At 40.5% G+C, this 25,310-nt stretch overlaps 1 protein-coding gene across 1 annotated transcript in view; it reads left to right on the forward strand.

Moving 5' to 3' along the window:
* Positions 1-25,310, forward strand: part of SLC25A26 (solute carrier family 25 member 26) — a 287,750-nt gene that overhangs the window by 196,737 nt on the left and 65,703 nt on the right. The window contains exon 5 of the mRNA XM_026650445.2: positions 1,250-1,297. Coding sequence (XP_026506230.2) covers positions 1,250-1,297 — 48 coding nt within the window. The remainder of the gene's footprint in view (positions 1-1,249; positions 1,298-25,310) is intronic.

Raw genomic sequence — 25,310 nt, forward strand, 5'->3', positions numbered from 1 at the left:
GGGGGGCTGTTGAGGAAAGGCTGAGTGGATACGTTTAGGCAAAGTCCTTTTGCATTAGTTTGCAATACTTAATTTGTGGGTTAGGCACCCAGGGTCATTTTTTCTTTTGCATGAGTGTTAAATACTATGACCTACATTTTGAAAAAATATCTGCCGACTTTTGGGTGCTGAACTTGAGACACCTGTAAAGGGGGAGGAAGGGATAGATACTGATTTTCTAAGGTTGAGCTCTGTACACTTCTTAAAATCAAGCCCCTTTCAGGTGTCAGGTTAGGCACCCAAAACCAGCACTCATTAAAAAAAAATTAGCTCTAATTTTTCCATCTTTGTCATCCTTCTGGTGAGCCTGGGTGAGCAGATTTTATAGCTGGGCTAGTACACTTTTTAGGCTGACGTTACAAGGCTGCAGCTCTCAGACAACTCCAGTTATGGGAAAATAACGTCTGCTTTTCCTCCTCTTCTTTTTCCATCCCATCCCTGACCCACAAGATCTACCGGTGTTGGAGATACTGTCATAGAAGCACTGAAGGGAGAACTGAACCCTGATATACATGCAGTGCAAAAATGTTATCATCTGATTACAAATAAAACATTTAAAAGTCTTTCCTAACAGTGACTCTGAACCAGAGCAATTAAGAAACCAGCCATATGGCCAGCAAGTCATCCTAGATGCCAATTTCACGTGGGCCATTTCACCTGAATATCCTGCTACTCTGCTTACATATGCATTTGGAAGAGTGGAGGCTTCTAGCTCTGCCGCTGCGCATGGCAAATATTAGGTAGTCAGAGTATGAAATAATGTATTTCTGTGCCTTCCTGCTCTTCTGTTTTCTACTGGAGGTGTATGGATATCTCATTATTCTTAGCACTGGTTAAACATGCTTTGAAAGGAAGATAAAACCCACGGGTGTGGTAAACCTTGGAAGACAGTGTTCAGTGTTATAATCATAGAATATCAGGGTTGGAAGGGACCTCAGGAGGTCATCTAGTCCAACCCCCTGCTCAAAGCAGGACCAATCCCACACTAAATCCCCAAATGGTCCCCTCAAGGATTGAACTCACAACCCTGGGTTTAGCAGGCCAATGCTCAAACCACTGAGCTATCCCTCCCCCCATGATCAATTCATTAGAAGTTCAGGTCTTGCTCTCACTAAGGCTGTAATACCTGCCATGTAATTAAACATCAGTAAATTGTCGTATCTGCTAATGTAAGTCTCTATAGCTGAAGCTTTCATTTGTTGCTTTACAGGGTATTCAAGGACTTTATCGAGGTTATAAAAGCACAGTATTAAGAGAGGTAAAACACTTGTTTTCTGTTTTGAAATTGTTCTGTTGCACTGTATCATATCTTGTTGGGAAAAAGAAATCGTGGTACAACTGCGTCAAACAGATGCTCTGCAAACTTTCAATACAAATATTTCATTCTAGGTAAGTTAACTAGTTATGGGTATGTAATGGGAGCTTAGATAAAACATGGATAAGCATCTATGATATGTAAGTGGCAACTAATCTGTGCCTCAGTCCTCTTAGTTTTGATGCTGTGTGGATGTAATCGAATGGAAATGTATCAATTATGAAGAAGTACAAAATAAAGTATTGGTAAAATTGTGTACGTTCTGTGACGTGCATCCAGTAAGTGTTTATACACAGGGTAGCACTATCTGGCTCTCAGTCCCGGTTTTTGTGTAAGAAATACATACAGCCTTTCACAGCAAGACGTATAAATGTAATGCAACTTTCTTTGACCCTAAATCCAAGGAACTCTGTCATAGGGAAGAATAAATACTGAAAGTACACTTTACCCAACTAAGCTAAAAAAATTTTTTAAAGGTTAAAAATATTGGTGAATCTCAGGATTTGCACTTTCTTTAATGTGTTGTTGCGACACTTTGTCAAAGAGGGAGACTTCGTCAAAGAGGGAGACTTCTTTTAAAAGGAATTAAAAATTCTTGTGTTGAATTTTGTGGGCCCAGTCTGTTCCCGCTGAATTAATTGGGAGCAAGATCAGAGCCAGCATGCAATTTCAGTGTTGTCGCTCTCTTTAGGTATTAGTTATGGTTTTGGCCCTGATTCTGTAATTGGATTCTTTGTGAAGCCCTGCTGAAGTCAGTGGGAGCTCTGCCCTCGGGAATCTGATTGTATGATCGAAGCATTTATGTTGTAGTGATTTTTTTTGTCTTTGAATATGCTTCGTCTGTGACTTGCTTATCGCTCTCATTTGGAGAGTGCAAGATGAATATGGATTCCCTCTACATATTAGTATTGGGAGGATTCCCAACAGTTATATTGTGATTTAATCTTAGAACTCCCTTGCACTCTAAAAAGTATTGAGTAGTACATTTAAGCAAAAATACTTTGCTTAGATTGTAATGTGGTGATATGGGTTTAAACTTCTCGTGCAGGCTTGTCATTTGCAAAAGTAGAAATTGCATTGTGAACACTTTAGAGAAGGATACAGGATTGGTTTCCTCTGAAAATAATAGTACAGAATTGTGCTTTACCTACTGTGTTTAGTTAGGTGTGGCACATGTATTTTGTTCTTAAATGTCACTTAGCTAAGCAATCAGGGTTGGATCTTAGCCTTTTAAAAAAACTCAGAATAGATTTTTACCATTAGAAAAGACATATTCATTATTTATATTACCATTGATAGTAATGCTAACTAATTAGCATTTGAAAGCCTGTTTTCCGCAGCATTCATTGCTTTAAAGAACTTTTGTTCATGCCCAAAACTATATTCAGGGATAAAGATATATGTATTGTGTAAACCTTATACATAAAGTAAGGAAATCACAAATATAGTGTTGTTTTAAGTACCAACAAACGTTAATGCCAGAGTTTATTTTAGCCACTCCAAATGTTTCAAAAATTAGTTATTTGTGTGAAGATGGCACTTGCTTTTCTGAAACATAACCCCCACCACAGCTTCATCCTGTACTTATTTTCTGGCTCACTAAACACATGTTATTCCCTCCGATTTCATCTGGAGGCAGGCAAAAGAGGGCAACGAGCCTTTTTGATTTCTCCGAGGGGTTCTGAATAAATGAATAAATTTAGATGCCATAGAATACAGATTTTGCATACTAACAGATAAAACACATGGTTACAACTGGATGCAAGTCTCTTTAAAATTTGTTTTGACATATGTCAGGACGGTAATTAATTTCTAGGCCCTTCTCCTAGCTCAGTGTGTGACCCTTCCGAGATCACTTTGTTTACCCAAAATAGCAGGACTTTGTCGGAAATTTAATTGGGGTCCTTTCTACTATGTATATTCATAAATGATCCTTCAGAACTGATTTCAGTTGAAATATTGCTTTTTGGGAGTATCTGTCCAATAGAATGAGAAAAATTATTGCCTAATGAAATGTGGTTTCTCTTCAAAATGAAACAAATAATAGGTGATCTGTTTAAAAAAAAACCAACCCCTATCCTTTTAACACAATGTTAAGACTATCACATTTTGTGACACTAAATATCGCTCTTTGCAGTGAAGTGTCCATTTGATAGTCTGAGTAAAAGCAGCACATTGAATTCTTTGCTGCAAATGTAAAGCTGAAATTTTTGCTGGGTGTTCCCTCCCCTCCCCTCCCCCAACCTACTTTTAGAATACATTTCTTCCTTCCTTCAGCAGAAGGGCTTCTATAAAAGCCTGTGTTAATTCATTAGATACCTCCATGTGTTCCCTGTATTGTATGCACACAGCAACATTTAATTCTAGCTGAATCTGTTGTTTATGGAATCTCTTTGCATGCTTCAGCTTTTGCTTGCCAAAGCCATTTTAGTTACAGAAGAAAGGGAGTTTCAGTATATGGGCTTCAGTGTTGGATTATTATTTTTTTAATAGGGCCTACCATATTGATTAACTTCAATGGCGGAGCAGAGTGGAGAACTGAGCCACTACTTAAGATTCTCTCCTAACTCAGAGCAGATGGCTAGTACATGTGTCTCTCCCTTCCCCTTTGGTTTCCACAAATTTCTCATTCCCCTTTTAGTGTCTCTTCCCTCTCAAACCCCATTTCCTATTGGTACCTACATCTTCCTCCATTTTGCTTCTATCTGCCTTTGAGCTGACCCCAGAACCCAAGGGAGATTAGGTGCATTGCATTTGTGGGTCTGTTCCTCCACACATGCACTAGCATTGCTAGTACCAGCCTGAAAGACGCACGCTCATGCCCCCGGAAGAGAGCTGCTGGGGTAGGGCACAAGGAGGGCTGGGCTACATGATCGCTCAATGAGACTTTCCTGTCTGGATAAGTGGCAGGACACAGAAGGCCGTGAGAAGACATGGAATTCTCATGATGTCATTTCCAAGCGAGAGAGACACTTTCTAGGGGGGTAGCACGCTATTTTGTAGAAAGTAGATCATGCTAGTGAGAGGGGATGTGAATTATCACTTTCCCCAACACCGAAAAATGTGTTCACAAAAACTCCCCAACAACCTTTACAGCAAGGCAAGAGAAAATATCCATTATAAGGTCTCCAGAATTTCTTAATTTACTACTTCTGCTGAGACTCTACACAAGCAAACTGAGCCAGAGTTTTAATTCCTGCATAATTCATTTTATTAACTATGACCAAGTAGAACATCTGTTAAAATTCCATAATGTTATGTTCATGGGAAAAAGAGAGCAAACCCTGAGTTCTCCTTGGAATTTTTCCATTTACTTTAATGCTACAGCCTTCTAACAGATGTCTTAAATGGACATTGCTATCAATGAGACTATGACACAAATGAAAATGAAGCACCTTGTCAAATCTCACTATTTACAATAGCTCACTGTATAGTGAATGACTTCACTCTATGCATCTCTGTGCGCGTATATGGTAGCTTCACAGTAGCAATAGCATAGTTAAGGTTGAAATGTCACTTTTGTTGTAAATTACTGCTAGTGCTTGGAAAATGCAAAGTGCTAATTTAAAAAAGCCCAATAATTTGTCACTTCTAAACATATTACAGCTGGATTGAAAAATGTTTATGCTTGTCCCAGCCCAGGAGTGAACTGAAGAAGAAATAGTAGGTGATTTTCAGCTCTTGGTGGGTTTTCTTGCTCACCGATAACCTGACAGAAGCTTTGCTTTAGAAGATCAAGCCTGGCATTTGAATCATCTTGAATAAACGTGCACTTTGTACTTAGCCTTGTCTGAGGAAACTTGGGCTCCCATCCTGCAATGAGCTTCCAGCAGCTGGATGTGAGCTATTGAAGTCAAAACAGCACTGCCTGGGCAGCGCTAATTGCGGGATTAGGGCCTTCATGTCAAAGTAAAAACACTGGGGGTTTGGATCCAGTCATGGGCTGATGAGTGGATTCAAACCTTTAGGAAGGTCTTTGCCTTCAGGAAAATGGATCAGAGCGTTACCTCAGATGGCGCGTAAAGTAGCCAAGAGTGCAAATGAGTAAAGGCAGTAGCCAGCTTGTTACTGGAAGGGGAGAGGACATTTCAGCTGTATCCCTTCGGAGAGAGTGAACCAGTTACGAGGAAATCTTGTTGACATCTTAGATGGCAGCCCCCCAATGAAATACATAGCAGCAATTTTGCTGGAGCTGTTGGCTATCGTAAATACTTTGCAGTATGTGGCAATACATATACACAAGGGGGCTGTGAGAACTTGCCATGTTTTAAGAGGAGAAAGCTAAGAAAAGCAACAACAACAACAACAAAAAGCCTCAAAATATCTTATTACCTGGCAGAGAGTGAGGTGCAACCTGCAGCAGTTAGAAGCCAAATGACCCTCTAATAGCTGCACCTGTTACTCTCTCCCCAATTTAAAGTGCCAATTTGCCGAGCATTCTGGGAAAGGCTTGTATAAAAGGGTGAAACCCGAGGGAGGCATTTAGAAAATGGGGGGGCTCTTAGGCAGTGAGTTAGAATTTCTGAGGGTTAGTGACTGCAGTTAGAAAACAGTCAGCCTTGTTTACAAGTGAATCCTAGGGTGCCATATAATGGATGTAGCTGTGTGCGTGTTCCTTTTGTTATAATATCTTGATATAAATATCCTGGTCTCCTTGGCTCTTAGTTTTTTAGGTTTATTGCTACAGGGTAGAACAAGGTTGCTGCTGGAGTCTTCTCTGACTTGTGCAATTAAAATGTTGACCTTGGTCTTTCATCTTTGTATAGCTTTTTGTGTATTTAATACACACACTTTAGCAGAATCAGGCAAATAATCCAGTTTCTTAACACAATACTTGTTTGAAAAAACAAACATAATGCTCTCTAACAAAATGCACACAATAGCTGTCTTCACTTTGTTTTCTGGGAAACCACCTGTTTTGTTTGTTTGTTTTGTTTTCCTCATGAAGCTCTTAATGTGCTGGATTTAAGCAGAATTTGCTTTTTTTAGGCTATAAAGAGGACTGCTCAGGATCTGTCTACAATGGTTCACTTTGCATGACTGAGGCTTTAGACTCTTGTCAGGCAACCAGAGTTTCTTAAACTGAAGAGTATTTTCAACTAGCACCAAAACACTGAGACAGGATTGGGAACTGGAAGACAGGTTAAACAGCCAGTCCAATATTTGTGGGAAATGTGCACAATTTTTGTGGTGTACTTAGTGGAATATCCATTAGGGCTAGGTTGAAAAGTCTTGTTGGAAGGTGTCTACACTGCCCTATTGTACTCTTTAATCAATTCCTCCCTTTCATTTTAACACTGTGCTATTTTGAAAAGCACATCTCTGGCGTGTATTAGCTCTTAGGGAGATAGAAACACCCAAGTGTTCTACCCATGTCAGCAAGATAATTTCATTTTAAAAGGTCCTTAAGTACTTGAGGCAATTCTCCATGGTGAAATAGGGAGGCTGGTCTCCATAGTTCAGGGTCCAGTGGCCTTGTGCTCTAATATATTTTGGAAACTCACTTTCTAGATCGCAAGCTGGAATACTGGTAAATGGAGCTATCGATCATTTATTTTTGCATTATATACAGTGTAGTTATTACTCTCTTTAGGCACAGTAGAATAACATTTAAAAACAAAAATAGATGTCTAAAAAGTCATTGAAATAACTTTCAAAGTCCACGAAATAACCCTGTTTTTTTGTAATTGATGTGTGAATAAACAGTCCATGTGACATGCCTGGAAGGTCAACAGACTTTGGTTTGAATAGACCAAGGCAGAAAGGGAATGTCCTGTATCTCACACATACAGATAAATGACTCATCACCTTAACTATGCCAGGTCCTCTTGCCTATTTAATTGAATGCACCTTCTTTTTATAGTTAGGTGCTAGACACACGTGTATTACATAGCTACAACATGGTCCATTGGTAGAGCAGGAGAAATGAAGTCCCAGATTCATGATTCTGCCACCAATTTGCTGTTTAACGTTGGACATGGGGCACTTTTCTGCACTGCCTCACGTCTAATGTGTGAGCCTGTAATATCTCTGGATACAATGGGCTCCGTACATGCAAAATTATACTGTATTTAAAATCTAAAGTGTTGCATCTGGACTCTGTGGGTAGGTAAGATATGTTGAAAACTGTGCGCCATATTTAGGGCACACAAGATTTAATAATGCAAATCCTTTTCAAATGAATGTGCATGCGAGTGGGGTCTGGTGGGAAGCCTATTTGATTTCATGCTTCAGATAGGGGCTCGGAGACTTTTAAAAGGGAGCTTAATAAGGCGTTTTGAAGACAGCACTTTCTGCAGTAATCATGAACACAGAGACGAGTTCCAGCCATGTGCTAGGATCCAGAAAAGGACCAGGAGGCACCTGCCACGTTGTGCTCTAGTTTGCTCATGCTGTGACTTCTGATAACCTCAGAGGTGTGTTCTTGGCATTGGTTGCTCTCGATACCACAAGTCTGGCAACCATTTAAAGAATACGCTCTCAATCATTATCATGTCTAGTGGGGAAACTTAATGTGAGTCCCTCCCTCCCAAATAAAATTGCATGTGACAAGGTTCACTATGTTCTAGTTACACTCTCTTTTAGGAGAGTGTGCTAAAAAGACAAATCCGAGACAAGGTCCTTTGCCTCAACAATCTGGGATGTTAAATATAACACCGGGAAGTGCAGAGACAGAGAGATGGATTTCCCTTGTTTAGGGGGGGTGGAAGCTGAAAGAGTTGTGCATAGATAGAAAGAAGAAGGAATCTTGAAGACTAAAAATGTCTGTATTGGGTTGCAATCTCTACTCCTGGGGGGATTCTGTGCTACTGCGTGCATGCATATTTAATGAGCCCCGCGGATTTCTAATTTTTCACCAGCTTCTGTCAAAATGTTGCTGCAGTTCCGCTGTTTGCCCACCCGAGGGCGCTGTGGCGATAGAGCAAAGTTGCAGCTCCCCCCAGTGAGGAAAGAGAGAGATGCCTTAGCAGCGCTTGTCAGGCCAGGTCAGGAGACAGGATATGCGGGGTGTCAGACAGGGGCTCACAAGGACTAGTCGGGGAGGACAGACTGGTGCGATTATATTGTGTTATTTTGACAAATAAAATAATGCAGAATTTTGCAGAATTTTAAAGTATTGTGCACAGAATTTTTAATTTTTTGTTGCAGAATTTTTAATTTTTTGGTGCAAAATTCCACGAGGAGTAAATCTCATCAGAGTTTATAAATTTAGCAGGATCAAATGCGGTCAGTCATTGCACCGGAGACTTCCAAAGTGTTGTGGGAATGGGGATGGCCCTTTCTCTTTAGAGTCTAGCAGCATGGTGTGGAAGTCAGCAGGAGCTAGGCACCTAACCTGTTTAGCTGCTTTTGAAAATCTTACTAGGCACCTAAATAGTTTTGTAAATCTGGCCTGTTGTCTTCTTTTGTGGAGACATAAAGCTAGACTCTAACACTCGTGATTTGCTTAAAAAGGAATGTAGGGGGGAATCTCATGGCATTTTTGCCTTACTATTGGTGTCAACTTCTGTACTATAGGCAACAGCATTATGTCTATCTAAATTCTCTCTGCAGTTTTCAGTTGGATACAGGAGTCTTCACTTCTGTCCCAATTAGTGATATAATACTGCTGTGTACTGCCAATTGGCCTCTCAGAGTTGGTAAGACAACTCCCACCTGTTCATGCTCTCTGTATGTGTGTATATATATCTCCTCAATATATGTTTCACTCTATATGCATCCGAAGAAGTGGGTTGTAGCCCACGAAAGCTTATGCTCTAATAAATTTGTTAGTCTCTAAGGTGCCACAAGTACGCCTGTTCTTTTTGCGGATACAGACTAACACGGCTGCTACTCTGAAACCTATATATTATTTGAAGCACATATGTACAATATCCATGATTACAACATATACCTTTAAAAAAAAAGCACTTTGAGATCCATAGGGGTTAAAAATCCTGTACAAATGTAGGATTATTTGCTGTGGCAGGATATTGGCAATAGAAACCAATGTCACTCAAACAGGAAATTCTCGCTGGAGAGGGACTTTGTTTTGCCCTGAAATAAACCGTAATCCCAACTAACACTAGCAACAATTATCTGATTTCAGCATCTGGCCTAGTATCTGAAGTTCTGTAGTTCTGTTAAGGGGACTGACTCTTTTTTTAGGTAGTTAAAGGGAAAGGCAATAAAAAATCTGGGTATTACTGTTCCTATGTAAATGATTACTGTCAGGAGTGAGAAGGGGGAGTGAGACCTTTTTTTCTTTTATTTCCTTGTTATGTTCATGTTGAATGGATGTAGCCTTGATCACTACAGATTTCATGCACTAGAGGGCACACGACGCCTATGATTTCTGCAATGTCAACCTACATTGCAGGGATCTAATCTGTGCATCTTGAAATTGTCTTGGCATTAATCACGTCCCTGAACTGAACCAAAAAAGGGAACATGAGCAAGACCCTCTTCATTTTATTTTATATAGGGGAGTGGTTCCATTGAATTTTGTGGGGCTTACTCGTGTAAGTAAAGGGAGTGCGATTCAGCTCAGGATTAATACATGGATTCACATCTTTGAACCTCTGAGTTTTCATGTGATATGAATTGATAGAATACATTCCCCAGTTCTAGAACACTCCAAATGTGGACTAATCGAGTGGTTCTCTACCTCTTTTATACTGTGACCACGTGCTATAACAGGAAGTTTCAAGACACCTCCCCACTCCATTCCATCTAACCATAAAGAAAGGAATGGTGATGATGTGCTCATGGGCCACTAGACCAGGTCACAATCCCCAGGTTTTGAGGAACCATGGCTAAGGCATTCAGGCTAATTAAACTAACTTATTAAGAGTCTGCTTTTGTCTGAATTCTGAATTTGGTGAACTCACTTAGCTTTGCAAACATACCATAAGTTAATGGTCATCTGGGTTGATATAGTCGATACCCGGAGTGCACCAGAATTTGGGAATCCTGTTGAAAATATAGTGGTGTTAAGATACTGAACCTGCCTGTAGGTGCATTCCCTCTCCTTATTGAGGGCCCAATCCTGCAGGTAAAGTTGAATAGGAGTTAAATCCACACAAGGACTGCAGACCCATTGTCAAATATCTTTGAGTACTGGGGAACGTCTGTCAAACTCCCCCGCCCCCCAGGTGTATGATTTTTAAATACACCTCTACCCCGATATAACGCTGTCCTCGGGAGCCAAAAAATCTTACCGCGTTATAGGTGAAACCGCGTTATATCGAACTTGCTTTGATCCGCCGGAGCGCGCAGCCCCGCCCCCCCGGTGCGCTGCTTTACCGCGTTATATCCGAATTCGTGTTCTATCGGGTCGCGTTATATCGGGGTAGAGGTGTACAAATTCTTAATGGGAAACTTATCTATTAAAAAAAAAAAAAAGGAAGAGAAGCCATGAGATTTGAAGAACAGTTTGATACTAGTCTCTCCTGAACTAGCTTATAGGAAAGCCAGAAGTCTGAAGTAGCTATCTTCAAACACTTTTGGGGTGGCATGTAGGGGCTGAAGCAGGGAGTCTGTGTGTATATGTGAAGGAGTGGGGGACCGAAGCAGCTCCCAGATTATGATGCCATATCCTCTACAATTTCACCAGGAAAAAAACCATGCATTATAAATATCTTACATATGATTTTTATTACAGGCTCATACAGAAACTGTAGGCCAATCAGATATGCTGTCTGAGCTGCAGAGAGAATTAGTATTATTTCACTGGGGCCCTTTCTCCCTGGACTTTTATTTTTCTGCTAATTTTATTGAAACAATCAAGTGACGTTTCCTGAACTTTTTTTGCCTTTGTTTGCTGCATGTAAATTGCTTTCCTGTTTTTGGTGTAAGGAGCTAATAGTACTGGCTAGAGCTAGGTATAGTTTGCTTGAGTTTTTTAGCTTCACTTGCAGATCTGGCAATATGACCCATCTCTTGATATATCTGTCTTGTGCTTGCTAGTCCAGTCTTGGGCCTTTCCCAGTTAAAGACTGCCAATGCTATAGACTGTGTGCTGTCTTTGTAATGTGGACAGATTTCCATTAAGGATTAAGTTGGGGCCACTCAGCTCTTGTTTTTTGTTTTTGTTTGAAGCTTAACCCAAAACGTTAACACAGATTTGCAGAGGAGAAAGACTAGGGGGCCAAATTCTGCATTGATATAATGTGATCTCATTGGCTTCAAATACCAGGGGAGAGGTCAGGAATAGCGCCACACAGATCAAAACTGAAGTGTGTGGTCAGTAGTTCACAGGGGAGATTTGCCAGGTATTTAACTGCCCACAATAAGGCTTTGGGGGCTGCATCGGGTGTAGGACTTTGGGACTTTAAATTAGATCCTGCCCCATTGACTTTAATGCACACAATGACAGTCAAGCAGGATTTGGCCTAGTAGATTTATGCCAGTGGTCGCCTATCTCACACATTTCTATTTTTTTGTCTGCTAGAGTAGTTTGTCTTTTGGCCTCTACAGCTGTACTGCCAATATATCTTCTATTTCTGGAAATGACCCGTACGATTAGGTCAGTTTGTTTTAGCCTGGCTCCCTGTCACTGCAGTAGAACAGCACACTTCCCCTGACTGCATGAAATCCACGGTAGACAGTCTTGATAAATATGATTAATGGCCTCCTCTGCTTTTTACTGCAGTTGAAGGCTTCATGGGAGATTGTGTCAACTGGGGGATCAGTTTGTCCAAAACTTGCCGTCACATAACATCATTTAATCAGATGTGTATTCTTAGGTACGTTTTCTTCATTGTTCCCACTCTAAGCAAATCTTGTGCCATCAAACTATGAGAATAGCTTATGTTGTGGCAGTCCCACCAAGAAAGCTGGTCTAAAAATAATGGAGTGTGTGGAGTTTTTTTGCTGTTTTTCGAATATTTGGAAATTAGTTCCATTTATTGAAGTTGACCTGACTACACATATTCCTAAAGTTAGTTACATGTTAAAGCACCTTGCTGAATCAAGGCCAGAATGAGCGTATGCATGGATGCTAATGCCTTGCCACGGATGAAGTTCAGCAATAGTATTTTATCAAAGGAATGCACACTTCAATAGGGCACCGACACTTTTTGTGTTTGGTAACGTGGCTTATAACACAGCATTTATATGATTTTATAAAAGGTCAAAGAAAACCATTTCATTTTGTGGTCAAGGAACATTTGACTGCATTGTGGGATAAAAGATGCCTTTGGGGCTATTGTTTTCCTGCAATGCACAGAGAGAGGAAGAAAAGAGAAGTTAATAATGTCACTTTGAAAAATGCTCTGCATCAATTCCAACAGTTGCTTGACCTCTCGGCAATGAATAAGAATGAAGTATATGGAGTCATAGATGTTTAAGGCCAGAAGGGACATCAGATCGTCTAGTCTGACCTTCTGTATATCACAGGCCCCTAAAAAACACCCAGCCCTGTCCCCACTTCAAGTCTGACAGCCATAATTAGACCCAAGTATTACAGAGCGCAGGAGACTAAAATATTGTGACCCACAGGCAGAAATCAGGAGGGAATGAGGTGCCCCCAATGCCTGAGGCCTCTGCTGTGGCAGGGAATTGGTTTAGTAAGATATACCCAGATGATCCTAGCAAGCGACCCATGCCCTGTACTGCAGAGGAAGCTGAAACACTCCCAGGGCCTTGCCAATCTGACCTGGGGAAAATTCCTTTCCAACCCTACATATGGTGATCAGTTAGTTAGATTCTGAACATATGAGCAAGAACCACTAGCCAAACGCATGAGAGAGAATTCTCAGTTTGACCTCAGAGCACCAGCCAACCCCACCCAATGTCCCACCTGCAGCTGTGGGCATCTCTAAGGCTTCAGAGGAAGGGACAAAAAAACCCCAAACCAACAATCCCAAAATACATCTGGGGGTGGGGAAATTCCTCCTTGAAATATATAAATAGAGCGTTGATCTGTGTGGGTAAAAAGATGTATTTTGATGTATTTGCATTTAGGCACGTTCATCTAGTGCCTGTCTGTAGGCTGGTGAACAGCCATGTAAACAGGAAATATTTTCATTTGTGGATTGTGTTTAAAAATCAGAAGCTTAATTTTCCCCCTTTTAGTGGAAAGAATTGACCACAACACAGAAGGATCTCCGGCTTGACTTTTCATGTACTTGTACCATGCAATTATGCCGGCCTTCTAAAAAGAGTCTATCACCATTCTGAATAATTGAGTACAAGTCTTAATAGCAGATAATCCCCTTGAAGTTGCTTTTGCACTGCAGTCAGAAGACGGCTTTGTTAAGGCATTACCTAACAAATTAGCTGCTAAATACTGGTAATAACCTATTTCACATAGATTGCATTTTAATTGCACCCTAAGCAATATGATGGCAGAAGACACTTATTGGTGGCAAACGGATGCTTGCGTACATATCCAAGCACTGTGACTAATTAGCATAAAAAGTTACTTTGAAAAGTCTTTGCAGATATCAGAACTGTGTTAAAATGTGCACTTTTTGCTTATATTTTTCTGTCTGCCTGAACAGTACTCTCTCTCATTTTCTTTTGCTTAACGTTTTAGTTTAACCGCTTGCAGGCAGCCCCCTTTGCTATGAAATTGCTATTTGATTTTAAAATATTATATACCTCTTTGGGTTCTATGGGTCATTTCCCACATAAACAATAGGAAAGGGGGAAATTTTCCTATGGGGTGAAAATCAAGTATTTTGCATTACACTGTGTGTGAAAGCAGGAGTTCGTTTTGTCAATTTGTGTCTGAGTAAATAGTTAGAAAAATAAACAGCTTTCTTAATTTCTCCCCCAGATGTCATTACAGAGGCTACGCCTTTCCCCCCATATTTGTCATTTCCCTTCATCCCATTTTCTTCCTCTACAATAAAGGATTGTAGCCATCAAAACTGGCAAGCGTTAAGCATGATAATTAGTTCAATATACTGACCAATTCTGTGAATTACAAGTTCAAAGCAACATGTGGACACGGATGAAATCAGATTTTGGCATTTCTTACCCTGATTGTTTCAGGATACTCCGCTGGAGCGTCTTTGATGTGTAAATAACGAATGGATTGTAATGCCTCGCTTAAAGTACATCAGACACGTACGTGACTTTTGGTTTTAGATTTGGAGCTCATTTTCTAGTGATAGCTTTGAATCAGATTAATAAAATTATTCATGTTTTGTGATTTCATAGAGTATGTGATTTACCCCCCCAAAAAGATCTTTTCAGTCTTTATGTTGTAATAGATGCAGCAGATGGCTCCCTGTGTGCTGGAACGTTGACCCCAGAGTATTTAAACAGACACAGTGATGAAGTCAGAAGAAGCCACCTTCGTTATTGCTTTTCTGCAACCTGAAAGTAGCCGCTGCATCTCCTTCCTTTTTCATTACTGTCAGACCTGCTAAACAAAATAACTCATGAGTGCTTTTATTCAGCCATTCGGTGGTTTATTCCTTCCCTTGCCCTCCTCCTCTGTGTAACAGGACCTCCTTTATTTTCCGTTGGGATAATTTGCACACAAAATGGCAGCCTTCCCCATTTTCTCAATGATCTTAGATCCGAATTGTGCGGTGGATTTAGTTGTGCAGTAATTACTACTGAGATTACCAAACAGATGCCATTTGATACCTGCACGACATAGGAAAGCAGGCCTACAAAGATAAGCTATTTCATTTTAAGCAACAATTCCACTTGGCCCTCCAACGTTTTGTTTTTTAATCATCTCTAGACTTTAGTTTTGACTTGGAAAGGAGAATGTGGGCTTAGTGTGATTGAAAAAGATAGATAAGAGTGCGGCTCTGACTTTTGACCATCAACTTTCCAGGTTGGGTGTGCCTAATTAAATTCTCTCCAAATTCAATTGGACCCAGTATTCTTCGTTTTCTGTGGCTAGGTCTACACTACAGCGGGGGGTCGACCTAAGATACGCAACTTCAGCTACGTGAATACCGTAGCTGAAGTGGCGTATTTTAGGTCGACTTACCTGGCCGTGAGGACGGCGGCAAGTCGACCGCTGCCGCGCCGCCGTCGACTCCGCTGCCGCCTCTTGCCGCGGTGGATTTCCGGAGTCGACGGCAGAGCGATCAGGGATCGATTTTATCTTCACTAGACGCGATAAGTCGATCCCCGATAGACCGATTGCTACCCGCCGATCCGGCGCGTAGTGAAGACGTGCCCTGTCTTAAACTGGTGTATAGTGTTCTTGTGTGCTGTTAAACCCCTCCTGTTTCATCCCAAAGGTACACTTAAGTATTTAGCAATGGGATTCTGATTGTTTTACACAGTTCAGTGATGTTTTTAGAGTGCTTTGGGATCCATTTGGATCAAACCTGCTATGTAAACACTAAGTCTTCATTATTCTCAATAACCCAGCTGTACAGCAGTTACCCCACTGTAGGTCTTGATGGCAGTGCATGTGTGCGAAAGTACTGTGTATCACCAAAAACTGACATTTACATGAAACACATGATGTTTTCCTAGGGTGGTGGGGGGAATCAATGCCCACCACTGCGTGCTTGTACACCACTCTGCTCTGCACTGCACACACAATGGAGTGTGCATATGATTGTGTTAGAAGACACAATTGGAAACTCTGGAATGGCCATAGTGGAGGAGACCCTGTGGCCATCTAGCCCAGTTTCCTGTCTCCCATAGTGACCAGCCCCACATGTTTCAGATCATGGTGTAAGAGCCCTGCAGAAGGCAGCTGTGGGATAATCTGCCCCCTACAGTGGACTGAACTTCATAAAACCTCAGTGTACTAGCCCCACCACCCATCCCAACAAAGAATAACTTTTACAAATAAGTGAGAAATACAGAAATCTTTGAATTTTAAAACCAAACATTTTCTATTAAATTGCTGGGAGTTTGGAGTAACTAAAATACTGTTTTTTGGGCAACGATTGATATGAAAACAGGCTAAACAGAATTATTTTAATCCCCTTGCTCCTCCTAAACATGGAAATAATAGAAAACTATCTACTATACATGAAACATCAGAAAGTATATTTGCTGAATAGGTGCCTATCTTAACCTCTCTGGACCGGACCATGACTCCATTAAAGTCCATGGGAGTTTTACTGTTGAGCAGTCATGAATCCTGCATTAACAAGCTGGGGCACAATTTGAGAACATATTTCTTCTCAAATCCTGTGCCAGAAGATGATTCCATAAATAATTACGTGGCTGTCCTTCACTTTTGTTAGATAGTCCCCTAAACGTTACTGTGCATTGTCTGAAAACGAATAACCAGAAGAACGGCTGGCAACACTGTGCAAGGAGAGAAAGCGTTTCAGAATGACGTCGTCTTATGAGAATTCATTTTAGCTTTGGAACAAATTCATCTCACACCTGCTACACTTGGCAGCCGACTTAGTTTCCATGTCATAAAGAAAAATAGCTGAACACATCCAAAAAACCCAAAGGTATATAGACATAGTATGGTGTGAGGGAAAGACTTTTAATATCAAAATCCTCTTGAAGCTGTCATTAAATACAGAAGAGGGAAAGAAAAAAGCTTAAGCATAGCAACGAAAATAACGTTAACTCGCGGTTAGAAAGGGTCGATGCTCTACATGCTCTGATATGGTGTTGACGTATTGTGCTTAACTAGACTTAGTCAAATTCAGTTCTGTGGAGGAAGAGCCCCAAACTCTTCATTTTTTTTTCTGTCTTGTGGAAGTGCTATACAGATTCTTTTATAGATATTTTATTTTAATGTCCTTGTCAGTGCTTTCCGACTGGCGGTAAGAGCTCAGGCTGCTCACAGCAAGCCCTATCCTGAAAAGAAATGCACAGCACCCTTTATTTTTTCAGAGCCAGAAATGAACGTCGGCAGCTTCAGTCCTTCCAGGCTGCGTGATTGTTTGGCAGCCTCAGGCTCGATGCCAGTTGTAAAACTCAGTGTCTTTAAGGTTTAAAAATATGCAAGCCTCTTCATTAGTCATTCGGGTCTTTATTTTCTTTGCATGCAGCATTTGGGTTTCAGCTATCACCATTTCTCCCTTTTTCCTGGGAAGGGTCACTTACTTTCAAGTCTTTGATGCTTGCTGCATCAGCTTTATTTTTTTTCTTTCTTTCGTGTTTACAGTATATCCATGGAGAGACTCTTTTTTCATCCATTCATGCTGATAATTCTTTTGAACTTCAGGATAGAATGAGTCTTCCAGAATTTAACTATTCATTTCCTAAGGGAGCTTGAATGCTTTAGCAGATGAAACAACTCCCATATTGACCTTGGGTCTGCAGACCCAGCTAGAGTAGTTCACATCACCAAAGGACTCCTTTATAACTTGTTCGGATGATGCTTTAAGTTGAGACCCATGACTGAGCTGGCTTGGAGGAGGAGGACTTGCTGGTGTGAGAATGAACAGCATTGAAATGGTATGGCGAAGGGTCATTCCGTGTCTGATACGGCTGCCCTTCACCGAGATGTTCAAAGGGCACTATAGAATTGGGCTTTCACTTTTCATCTACAGTATTCGTCATATACGCCCCTGCCCTGTTGCAGCTGATTGGAAGCCCTTGTCTTTTTTCTATAGCCTTTAGCATTTGTTCATTTAAAAGAAAGTGTTTCCATTCAAATAGTATTTTATTCAGGATTTTTAATCACATCATGACCTAGTATATGCAGCTTTTACAGTGAAGCACTTGTGCCATACTGTCTTTCATTCAGACTGTTTGATGATCTTAAACGGATATTTCCTCCAACACCTACATTTCCTCTTAGACAAATCTTTAGGAATTCTCTTTTGTATCTATGGCTCTTACTTTTCAGTGTTCTCTATTAACTTCTTGTTTCAGTTGTAAGTCTAGATCCTGTTCTCCTTCCACCCCAGCCTCTGGTTTCATCCGGCATCTATTATTTAGTGTTGGGTGCAGCAACTCAGATACTTCATTATCTCTAGCATTAGTCATAATGAAGCATGTCTAACTCCAATTTGGTATGTTTGAGATATATTTATACTTAATATCTATTGTTACTAACAAGTAAGTTATAGACATCTAGTGTTCTCAAGGGATGAGCTTGTTGGCCAAAAATAGCAACACAGGGGCAGCTATGACACACTTTTTTGGTCTCAAGCATTTTTGATCATTGGAAGGATGAAACCCATTCTGCCTATGCAGAGGCAATGGCATCTCAGCTTTCATGTTGAGATAGAGCTAGTGCAATATACACACGGGCTTTAATAGTGCACCCCTAACATGGAGAATACAGAACAGTTCTTTGGTTGAGCTTAGAACTTGTTTCCTCTTCTAACTAAGCACTCCAGAATCTTTTAGCAGGGAACAGAATGGGAAGTAGATGACTGTTCAGAAACTGACCAAGTAGTTAAATGTATGGGGGTATGCTGCAAAACATATGTCAGTGTGTAGCATTTGCTTGAAGCTCATATTGCTCTCCAACCAGAGGTAGCCCCTTCTGGACAGCCAAAGGACTGTAATCTTTCCTATTGCATTTCCTAAGCCTTTCCCAAGTTGAATGATGCAGTGTGTATATTTATGTAGAGTTTTTTAGTCTCAGAAGGATAAAATCAGTAAGGCTTCAGGTCACTGCAAGAGAATTCTCTGCAGTTTTCTCTAGTTATAAGTTTTAAGAGCACTTTTTGTTTGTTTGTTTTTTAACTAGAAAGGAGCCTGAATTGCAAAAATCAGATCACGATGATTTCCTGGTTCATGAATGGGGGCTCTTAGGTGATATGGTAATAGAATAAATAATAAGTAGTTTTACTGTTTTAGTATTTTATAACTTGAAAGTATCTGACTACACCTATTGTATAGTTCTTGATTGATTTATTTTTTTCCCCTGGTGCCAACCTAATTTTTTCTTTAGGTTAGGGGCACCATTGAGAATTAACCAGCCAGTAACCCAAGCTCTGGCTGACCCTGGCAACATTACAGCATTCCAAGTGTAGTCTTTAGGCAAGGATGAACACATTCCTCAATCCATTGGGTACAAGCGGGCTTTTCTTCAAAAATCAGACAGGCATACTTTCTTGTTCCACTGCCTTTTTTTTTAAATTCCCCCTTGGATGTATTCATTGTGCCAATGCTAGGAAAATTCCACCCTTCGTTTATGTTTTGAGTTGCTCTATATATCTTTTCTAGTACAGAGTCGTGTTCCAAACTCTCCAGTGTTCTGTTTTGTGTCCTCTTCAAGAGACCCAAACGAGAGAGTTACATAATGCGTAATGACCCTCTGCATCAATAGTTTTGTCCGTTGGGGAGTTTGAAATTGGTTCTTATTTGAGCCAAATGGCTATACTGTGTCTGATGCCCTTCCTGCTCCCTGTTAATTTTGTATGTGCATTGGCACCAACAGCAGAGAATGGAAAGCCATCTCCTGACATCCCAAGTGACCTCAGCAGCAAGCTTTGTCCAGAAGTTAACGAACTCTGGCTTCAGGATTCTTGTGCATCAGTTAGGCACCTAAATAAGGGACCTGATTTTGATTCCTCCCCCCTCCCCCGCCCCCACCCAAATGCTGAGCATGCATACTTCCTATTGACATCAATAGTAGATTTACATGTTCAGCATCTTTAGAAATAATCAAGCCACATATTTAGGTACGTAAATATGGATTTTGCTGCATATGTTATAGGTACATGAGTTAACTTTTCACCTTGGTATTTAAGGGTATATATTTAAGGCTAATTCTCCTATAACTGAATTTTGTTCATTTGGAATTTTATATTGTTTTTGCTTTTCCATTTTATGGTGATTGTTTTTTAATTCAACCCCATGTGCTCTTGCTTTAAATTGGCACTTGGGTACATGGCTAGAACCTGAATTATGGGGCACAATTGTCTATTTTGGAGTTTACTGTAGCTAGATGCATACAGCCCAGCCAATGTTCTATAGAGTAAGTGTCTAGGGCTGGTCTACACTGGGGGGGGGAGGATCGATCCAAGATATGCAACTTCAGCTATGCGAATAGCGTAGCTGAAGTCGAAGTATCTTGGATCGAATTACCTGGGGTCCACACGGTGCGGGATCGATGGCCGCAGCTACCCCGTCGACTGCGCTACCGCCGCTTGCTCTGGTGGAGTTCCGGAGTTGACGGTGAGCGCGTTCGGGGATCGATATATCGCGTCTTAACGAGACGCGATATATCGATCCCGGATAAATCGATTGCTACCCGCCGATATGGCGGGTAGTGAAGACGTACCCTAATGGAGGAAAAACACACAATGTCTTGAAGAGAACATGTTTAGGACTCTTTTCCAGTTGCTTCAATAGCTTTCCCAACCATTGAACAGTCATAATGGGAAAACAATAACCTCAGGTTTCTTTTTCACTACGCAAGAGGATAAATGGACACAAGTCAGATATCAGGAATGGCAATATACAAAAACCTGTAGGAGAACACTTCAACCTCCCTGGCCACACAATAGCAGATGTAAAGGTAGCCATCTTACAGCAAAAAAACTTCAGGACCAGACTCCAAAGAGAAACTGCTGAGCTCCAGTTCATTTGCAAATTTGACACCATCAGATCAGGATTAAACAAAGACTGTGAATGGCTATCCAACTACAGAAGCAGTTTCTCCTCCCTTGGTGTTCACACCTCAACTGCTAGCAGAGCACCTCACCCTCCCTGATTGAACTAACCTCGTTATCTCCACACTGATTTATACCTGCCTCTAGAGATTTCCATTACTTGCATCTGAAGAAGTGAGGTTCTTACCCACGAAAGCTTATGCTCCCAATACTTCTGTTAGTCTCAAAGGTGCCACAGGACCCTCTGTTGCTTTTTACAGATTCAGACTAACACGGCTACCCCTCTGATACTTTTCAGACAGTAAATTCCAAACCTTACAGACAGGTCTTTATTGGTTGCTTTGCCAGCTGCTGAAAATTTCTAAGCATTAAACTCATTTGTTTTGTATCTCTTGTGATTAAACTGATTAAATATAAACAAAGAGGCTTCTTTTCCCCTTGCCTAGTGATTTTGCTTTACATGTACAGCATCTTCAGAGAAAGGGGAAAATCATCCCAGATTCTTGCCCATATATTTGGGGGAAAGGGAAAACGGCTGTTTCTAGCCTCAAATTTGGTACTGAGATTAAACCAACCATGTGACTAAAAGGTAGCACTGATATAGTCCCGTTTCAAACAGCGCTACGTTAACATGATTTCGGTACCTTATAGTATGCCCCAGCAATGTCTACATGGGGCAGTTAGCGCACAACATGTTGGTGGGGTCAGTTCACACCCCTGTAGACGGCACTGCTTCACTGTGTAGACAAGCCCTAGGCTCACCTTTGTTAAGCAATTACGTTTTCACCTTGAGATACTGTTGGTGAGTAGAGTACCTGGCTGTGCTATTGAAGTGTCTTCTGACACGTTCATAGGATGGAATGAGGTATAAAGTCATGGATCCTGGTGTCATGCTTGGCTGTGCGGCTTATCACCAAGACAGTCTGGAACATGGAACCATTTGTTTTGGTTTGTGCTTACAATCTTTCAGCCGGCTTGTGAGATGTTAACCTGGAAGCTGGGGGGGGGCAACTATTGGCCCAAGCCAGATGCTTTTTTGTTTTTTATAAGATTGGGATGATTACTTTTTTTCCCTAGCCCTGTGAATCACCAGCCCAGGAAAACATTTTAACAAATAATGTACATATTTAAAGGAGATCCTTTTCTGAGGACTAATGTGACCTTGATCCAAACCCTTTCTATTTTTAATCAGCTTTGAAGCCCCTATAGCTTTAAGGCTCTACAGCTGTTCATCAAGTGGCTTGTTGCCAGTTACCATACGAGATTCCACTCCCATGAATTCTGAGGGCTCCATAGGCATAGCAGAAAGCCAGAAACGCCATTCTGTGGCAAGAATTTTTTTTTTTTAATTTTCTCTTCTGAACCAGAAGAAGGCTCCACAGGTAATGAACCTGCAAAATTCCCAGAGCAAGCCCCGTGGGACTGGATTTTAATAGACCCCTACATAAAGAATATAGCTGTTTAATGGACACACACTGAATGATAAACTACAGTCTCTGTGTTCCTACTGCAGTCCTTTCAGTTTTACATAAATATGTTAGCCTGTGTCTAGAGTATTTGGGTGTAATTTCTTAGAATGTGTCCATGTTGCATCAGAGACCAATGATCTTACTGTTTTAAGCACCCTTATGAGGTTTTCACCATTCATTTTCAAGTCTAGGCTACAGTGGTAATGTTTTTTGTTTCCTTTACTGTTTTGTCAATGCTGTGGTATTTTTGCTGCCTTTGGGGGGCTAGCGTGTTTCCTGATGAAATTCTGAACAATTAGTTACTTCCATACAAGCCAGCATTTCCATACATTTTCCCCTGTTCGTACATGTCATGCGTTCTGCTTTTCAAGGTCAAAATGCCTCTCCTCTACTTAAAAATGCACCTCTGCCGTTAAGATATAAGATTGATAAATAACCCATTGAATCACCAGTGTTTCATTAGTTATTGCTTCTGCAGTGAAAAATGTACCTTTCCTGTACTAATGAAGTGCAGCTGCAGTATAAGCATAAGGTATCAATGGAAATCTTATAATGATTTAATGTTATTTACTCAGCCAATTAAAACCTTATGTAGTGATGCAGTTGTAGCCCATGGAAGTCATTGGCCTTTGGATAGGGCTCTTGATGTGGAATGAATAGATGGAAAAGAAACTGAGTTTTACTGAAATAATCAAATATTGTCATGAGGTTTATCTTTTCTAAGGTAGACGTTAAAAATACATGGGCTGTTGTCCAAATACCGGTGGTGATTAATGAGTTTGAGGTAAAATATGGTCATTTCTACAACCTTTCAATGATTAGAAAGAACACTCCATTTTAAATGTTCTTAAGCTTATCAACATGGATGTTCTTTCAATAATCATTGTGGATAGACTGCTAATAACCAAATGATTTACAGTTCTGAGACAGAGCTTCCCGCTTCCCCCAAAAGGTATGAGACCAGCTCCCTAGCAGTAGATTCCAAAGTTTATTATATTCAAATTCCTGAAATAGCAAGAATTAAGCTTGTAAAAGAGGATCAGGCTCTTAAATGTAAAAGAATTTCATCTCTTTTTATGTGCAGAGTACTGTAACAGATCCATCCCATGGTGTGGCAGAACTGGTAAACCTCTGTCTCTGCAGTGAACAATGTTTTATTTTAGATTGATCACATCTGTACAACATAATTGTTATCACAAATGCTTGAATGGGTGTGGAAACCTTTTCTTCGAATGCATCTGGTCCTTGCTTTTTTGGTCTTAAGCAGTGGTGGTCAGGGTCTGTGTAAATCTGTCAGTATTATTTATACCATGTGTGATCTTATTTCTGATTATAAGTACTACCATTTTATTTTATCAAAGGTGTTTCTGTGATTAAATTTATATTGCGGCTCAATAACAGTGCAGAGAACATAAAGCCTCCAGTGGGTTTTAGTTCTGTTTGAAAGTGGATACCAGAGCTGCACTTGGTACTGGAGATAGTAAAATTGGATAGCGTTTTCTGACCATAAAGCTTTTTGCTCAGTCATTTCTTTACTTTCCCCATGACCAAAATGGAAACTATTTTTGGACAAGCATGTTCCAAAATATTTTCTATGATTACAGAGTTAAACATAACATAAAACACCTAAGCTCTTCCTGTACTAACAGGAGTTATTCTGCCCCCAAAACTCATGCTGACTTTAAAGTGAACTCCTCGCATACTCCTTACCAGGCAACTACACTGGCTCTCGTGTAAAATATCTCCAAGAAGCATATTAAATGTGCACATGCAATTAGCAATGCCTTTTCTCCACATTTGTATTTTTCCATGACGGTATTCCATGAAATGCAAGATTGTTTTCTTAAGAGAAAACTAGGAGAGAACGAAATATTAGAGTTGGACTTTGAGAGCAAGGAGAAATAATGGTGTTTATAAAATATTAGCATATTCTATTAAATGACCAAAACGGATCAGCAGCTGGGCTGCCCTGAATGTTAGTGCAGAATCCACATATTCAATTATTATGACATATTATGAATTGCAATAATTAAATGTCCTGGATTACATGCACACAGAGACATTTAACTTTTTATAACTAATAAGAATTAGCACTTTGCACCTAAAGATATTGATGAATGCCTGAGTGCCGGGCATCACTGCCTGGTGAACCCGCTCTCCCCAAGAGTCATTTGAATCATGATTTGGGGTATCAACATGTGTATTTCTCCAGGCATAACCTTTGTGCCAATATTAGATACAGCTATGAATCATTTCTGATGATGGGTGTCAGGAAGAACAGGTGGTGTCTCTCGGATGTAGTCCTTCCTTTGGAGAACACATCCAGTATAGATTAAGACTAGCCACACACTACGGACAAGTATTTCTGTAAATTAAATTTAAGTCTTCCCTATTCTTTGAAGAGGCTTATCAAAATATCTGGTTTGTCTTCCACCAGCCTCCTCATGCTGTGATCCTTCTGCTGTAAACAGAGCTTTGCTGGAAGGCCTGCTGAATATTTAGTCACACTATAAGTTTCTTTTCCATGTTTCTCTTTTCTGCTGTGGGATTCAGACTTTCTCTCTGCTCCAGAACAGCAACAAAGAGGAGGATACTCTACTATTTTGCTCTCTTGGGAATTCTGCCTAGAGGACAAAGTTCTTTCACCAGCTTTTATGAAGAATTAGATGTTTCATTCTACCTAAGGTGACCAGATGTCCCGATTTTATAGGAACAGTCCCGATTTTTGGTCTTTTTCTTATATAGGCTCCTATTACCCCCACTCCCGTCCCGAATTTTCACACTTGCTGTCTGGTCACCCTAATTCCACCTCTCGTGGGTACAACTTGCCTGTGGTGCAAATGGGAATGGAAATTAGCATGTCTTTCCACAGGTCGTGCTAGGGGGCTTTTTGTGTTTCACCAATATCTAGGAAACTTGCTTAAAAAAATAGTATACTAAGAGAGTTTGTAGCGCACTGGAATGCTCTCTAACTCCAAAGTAAAGTTAAAAATATTGTAATATTTTACTCATTAAGGAACATGAAAGATTTTA

Source organism: Terrapene carolina, unplaced genomic scaffold (genome assembly GCF_002925995.2).
Source record: "Terrapene carolina triunguis isolate 2854851 unplaced genomic scaffold, T_m_triunguis-2.0 Scaffold89, whole genome shotgun sequence".
NCBI classification, from domain to species: Eukaryota; Metazoa; Chordata; order Testudines; family Emydidae; genus Terrapene; species Terrapene triunguis.